Source organism: Chlamydomonas reinhardtii, chromosome 8 (genome assembly GCF_000002595.2).
Source record: "Chlamydomonas reinhardtii strain CC-503 cw92 mt+ chromosome 8, whole genome shotgun sequence".
Classification (NCBI taxonomy): domain Eukaryota; kingdom Viridiplantae; phylum Chlorophyta; class Chlorophyceae; order Chlamydomonadales; family Chlamydomonadaceae; genus Chlamydomonas; species Chlamydomonas reinhardtii.
In genome coordinates, this window is record NC_057011.1 from 3213273 (window position 1) to 3218539 (window position 5267).

At 66.5% G+C, this 5267-nt stretch overlaps 1 protein-coding gene across 1 annotated transcript in view; it reads left to right on the forward strand.

Moving 5' to 3' along the window:
• CHLRE_08g373500v5 (uncharacterized protein) overlaps positions 1 to 5267 on the forward strand; it is an 8772-nt gene that overhangs the window by 1663 nt on the left and 1842 nt on the right. Inside the window, exons 3-11 of the mRNA XM_043065118.1 lie at positions 49 to 407; positions 908 to 996; positions 1297 to 1681; positions 2334 to 2704; positions 2876 to 3184; positions 3600 to 4018; positions 4220 to 4287; positions 4606 to 4708; positions 5090 to 5184. Of these exons, the coding sequence (XP_042922119.1) occupies positions 49 to 407; positions 908 to 996; positions 1297 to 1681; positions 2334 to 2704; positions 2876 to 3184; positions 3600 to 4018; positions 4220 to 4287; positions 4606 to 4708; positions 5090 to 5184 (2198 nt within the window). The remainder of the gene's footprint in view (positions 1 to 48; positions 408 to 907; positions 997 to 1296; positions 1682 to 2333; positions 2705 to 2875; positions 3185 to 3599; positions 4019 to 4219; positions 4288 to 4605; positions 4709 to 5089; positions 5185 to 5267) is intronic.

Here is a 5267-nt window from a genome sequence, read left to right on the forward strand (position 1 = left end):
CCGAACCCTTCCCGCTGCTGTCTCTGCCCGATGACGTCATCGCGGCAGTGATGCGCTGCCTGGCCGCCTCCCAGGTGGTGGCTCTGGGCGCCTGCTGCCAGCGGCTGCTGCGGGGGCCGGCGGCGGAGGACGTGCTGGTGTGGCGCCACTTCTGTGAGCGGGCGCTGATGGGGCTGGAGGAGGAGGAGGAGGAGGCGGAGGAGGAGGAGGAGGCGGAGGGGGAGGAGGAGGGGGCCAGTGGCATGCAGGCTACGGGGCGAGGCAGCAGGCGGGCAGCGGCGCGAGGCGGAGGCGGAGGCGGAGGCGGAGGCGGAGGCGGAGGCGGAGGCGGAGGCGGAGGCGGAGGCGGAGGCGGAGGCGGAGTCGTTGCCGTCAGGCCGCTGCCGCCCCAGGCACTGGATCTCCAGGTGCGCAGAGGGTTGAGGGCTGAGGAGATGGGTCGGCGCCACCTAGCCAGTGGTCTGTGCCTGCTTGCTCCTGTGAGCTGCTGGGGGTTTGGGGCACCGGGTTCGTGGGTCCTGATATGCCTGGTAGCCCCGCGGCTACAGCTTGCGGCCGCTGCCCTGCCCCGCACATGGTTGTGTGCCGTATGGCGCGTCACTCATGCATCGCCAACTCCGGCCGCAACCCGTGTCTGCTCCTCCTCAACACACGGCAGCTACCCGGCTGCTGCACAAGTTACCCCCCACCCTCGTCCACACACAGCCTCCCCCCTCCTTTAAAATTGTTCTTGAATGTAAAACCCCCTCGCGCACCGTTCTCCTGCCATGCACACCTGGCTGCTGCCTCTGCACATACACATACATACACGTACACACACATACACACACATCCTGGCCGTAACTCTCATCGTATGTATTGTCATACGCGTATTGTTTTCCCTGTGCTCTGCAAACACACCCTACAGGCCTGGGGCGCCCCCAGCTATCGCGCTCTGTACTGCCGCCTGCTGCGGCCCTATGTCGGGCTGGCCACCCGGGGCCCCTGGCTCAGCGGGTGGGTGGGCGAGCAGGGGGGGAGGCAACGAGGGGGGAGGAGGGGGAAACAGCATGGAAGAGAAGAGGGCGGAGGGCAGCGAGGAGCTGTGGATGGGTGAAGGACGGGGACCGAGGCGGCGCGTGTGGGAATATGCACGGGGTTTGCAAGTCAGGACCTGGTGCGGAGGTACGCGCATGCAGTTGTCTGCCGAAGCAATCTGCCGTGCCACGCCGCCTTTTACCCGCCGCCCTCAACCCTTTCCTGCTCGCCACCCTCCACCCTCATCCTTCCACCCTCACCCATCCGGCCCGCTCACAGCTTGCAGCCGCTGGGGTCTCTGGTGGTGGTGGCCGCCGTGCCGCCCGCCCTCACTGGCTACCTGGTGTGCTCCACCCGCCTGGGCGAACCGGGGGTCAGTGGCGCGCCCATCTTCACCATTGGCTTCGCCCGCGGCAGTAGCAGCCTCAGCGGCAGTGGCAGTGGCAGTAGCAGCAGCGGCAGTGGAGGCAGTGGTAGAAGCAGCAGTGACGGAGGTGGTAGCAGCACCGTCGCTGGTGAGGGGAGCGGGTCAGCAGGCGACGGTACTGGTGACGAGGGCGAGGGCGGCAGCGGCGGCGCCGCGACTGGCGAAGGCGGCCAGGGAGGCGGCGGCGGGCAGGGCGGCGTGGTGGTTCAGTGCCTGCGAGGCCAGAACTCATTTGGGGTGAGTGGAGCCCGTGAGCGAGAGTGGGCGCGAATGCCGGGGCGCGTGGGCGCGCTGGGAAGGGCGGGGGGAATACACGCGAACGGTTTTGTTTTATAACATGGAACTGGCCGACGTCCATAGGGACAACGGGAACACGCGCCACACCGATGTCGCCAGCGTAGAGGGCCTCCGGGGCTGCTGCTAAGGGGGGGTTGGTGCCATAACCCAAAAAAATAGGTCTCGCTAGTACACGGAATCGTCGCCCAACCAAGAAATGCGCTGCCAGCTCCACGTATAACCTTCGGTCTCGGTCATGTGTGCTCAACCGGCCTGTCTGGTTTCGCCGCCGCACTCCCGTTCGTGCGGTACAGTCAGTACTCCCGGGCGACGGCAGTGACGGCGACGCCGCCTAGTCGCACACCCACCTGCGCGCCTTGGACTCCGACCTCTGACTCCCCTCCTGCTGTTATTGCAACTGTGCTGTGCTGCCCTTGTCACGTCTGCTGCATTGCGCTGCGCGCTACGCTGCCCTGTGCTGCACTGTGCTGCCCTGTGTTGCCCTGTGCTGCGCTTTACGCTGTCCTGCGGTATGCTGCGCTATGCTGCCCTACGCTGCCCTGTGATGCCCTGTGCTGCCCTGTGCTGCCCTGTGCTGCTCTGTGCTGTGCAGGCTCGGGTGCGCCGCGAGTTCGGCGAGGCGCCGCGGTCCACCGTCACCGCCCGGGTGCTGCAGGCGCTGCCGCCACACGCCGCCCGGCTGCAGCTGCGGACGGCGCCGCCGCCGCCGGCCCACACATCGCGTGCGGGGCAGCCGCTGCAGCCGGGAGAGGAGGAGGAGGAGGGGGCGGAGGAGGAGGAGGAGGACGAGGGGGAGTGGGCTGACGCGGAGGAGGGGGTGGGGGAGGGGTCCGGGCAGGCGGCACGTGCGCAGGCGGCGCCGTCGGCTGTGCCTCAGGCGGCGGCTGTGATGCTTACCAGGGGTCTCGGCAAGCGCCGGCCCGCGGCTGTTCCCCGTCTCTACGGGTTCCGCCTCTCTTGCTGGTGAGCGAGCACGTGCTTTCTGTGTTGAAGGATGCAAAAGCGAAAGCGCTCCCAAGGATAGTGCATCTGTACTTTGCATTGCCCTGTGATAAGGTATGACGATTTTACCCGTCAACTCTCTTCCCGTCCACCCATCTACTTTTCACGCACGCAAAACACGCACGCACACAGCTGCAGCTGCTCGCATCTGGAGACGGAGGCTGTGTGCCGCTGGGACCCCGTCGCGCACACGCCCCTGCCCGAGCACCTTCTGACGCCGCCGCCGCCGCCGCCACGACTGGAGGCCGCCGCCGCCAGAGAAGTAGGGGCCGGATTCGGATCCGGATCTGGACCCGGTTCTGGATCCGGATCTGGGGGCGAGTGGAGGCTGGACCTGGATCTGCGCGCCAGCCCCGAGCCGGACCTGCGGACGCGGCAGGTGTTGTCGTGGACGATGCAAGCGTTGAGGGACGGCGCCTCGGCTCGGGCTGTTGCCTTCAGGTGCGCGAGGGGGGAGAGGGGAGGCAGAGGGGTGGATGATTGGGTGGGAAGGCCGTGCCGTAGATAGCGGCAAAGAGCAAGGAGTAGGAGCAACAAAGGCACGCTTTGGCATCAGACCGTACCCAAGCAGCTCCTAAAGTAAATAGTTGGAAGGGCTCTAAACGTTTGAAGTTATGGCTTGGGAAGGCCTACTAGTGCCACTCCCTACCCATTATCGCACTCCATCTCTCATCGCCGCACTCCCCGCACGGACCGCCCCACACGCCACCACACACGCCACCACACACGCCACACCACACACCACACGGCACACCACAAACCACTAACCACACACGACACACTACACACGCCACGCCACACAGCACACAGCACACCCCATCCCGCACCCAATCCCACACATCACACACCCCACCAGGCGCCTGGACATGGGGCTGGACGCCGCCGACCTCGCCCTCGCCGCCGCAGTGGCAGCCGCGGCGCGGCCGCCAAGCCAGCAGCACCCCGCCGCAGCCGTGGGAGCAGCAGACGCAGGCCAGGCACCGCCTGCCGCAGCGGAGCCCGCGGGACCCGAGCATGAGGCCAATGCCGCTGCTGATACCGCTGTCGCTGCTGCCGCCGACCCGGCAGCGCCGCCACTGCCACCTGCTAATGTGACCGACCCGGCAGCCGCGACGCAGCTGCGGCTGCAGCAACAGCCACAGCTGCAGCTACAGCCGCTCCTAGCGCGGCACCCCCTGGAAGGGCTGTGGCGGGGCTCCTACGGCGCGCACGGCATTGAGATGGTGGTGATCAAGCGGGCGGGGCCAGCGCTGCTGCTGGGCCGCAAACTGACGGGTGAGATAGAGGGCAACAGCGCGACGGGCGAAGGCGCGAGGTTGAGCGCACGGGTTTGTGTCTGTGACAATGTAAAGCTTCTTGGGAACGCCAGGACGGACGCCGTATATGCATTTGCAGTCTCAATACTTAAAAATTTTATCCAACCACCGCCCCCGCCGCTGCCACCGCCGCCCCCACGGCCTCCCCCACGGCCTGCAGGTGATGCCAACGTTCCGGCGGGCCATCACACCTTCCGAGTGTACCTGGACACCCCCGGCCGCACCAAGGTAGGTGCGAGATGTGCGGCACACGAGTGATGACCGGCGCATTGCGGGACAGCGGGATGCGTGGGCTGGGGGTTGGGGAGGCGCGGAACCTGGGGATTGCTGCACATGGCAGAGAGATTGACATGCAGCGCTAATACGGGATGCGCGCTACGCGCGCACAGCTGGCCGCCTTCTCCACCACTGGACTCCACCCCCACCCCACCCCGTCCAATCATTTCTGAACCGCCCACCCTGCACCCCCGTTTTGTTGGTTTTGGTTTAGTTTGGGCTGGTATTTACAACCCCCACCCTCGCATGTGAACGTACGCCGTGCCGCAGGGCTCACAGCGCGGGCAGCGCTTCACGTTGCCTACCGACTACGTGTCACGCGTGGATCTGGATCCGGACCTCATCGATGAGATCGCCGCCGAGGCGCCCACAGGCGCGTGTGTGTGCGCGTGCGTGCGTGAGCTATGCGACTGTGGCTACCGTAGCTGGTCGCGCGCAACGGGTGCAGCTGGGGCACGTATGTGACGAGGGAGGCTCGTGTGTGTGCGGATGCCGCCGTCTCTGGAATACCTGGCGCGACTCGTTCCATCCATCCATTCACCCATCCATACCTTACAAGAATCCCCCCCCCCGCAACGCCTCGGCCCCCTGCCAGTAGTATGACCCCCCTCCCCCTCCCCCCCCCCGCGTTCGCATGAATGGCTACCCCCCCTCGAAGTTGCCTACCGTCTACCATTTTCTTAGCTTTTCATGAATGATACCCGCACCCCATGCCTCACCTTCTTCTTAACTTTGCATGAATGTATTCCCCCAGGGGCTCCCGGCGGCCAGTCCCGTCCCCGTCCCTGCAGCACTGGCGGCCCGAAGCGGCCTGTGCTGGTGGAGGCAGCCTACGCGGCGGAGGGGCAGGTGAGGCCGCGGCATGCCGGGACCCCAGGGGGCCGCGGAGCACGTGCGGAGCGGTGCATGGGCGCAATGCCGCCAGTGCCCCC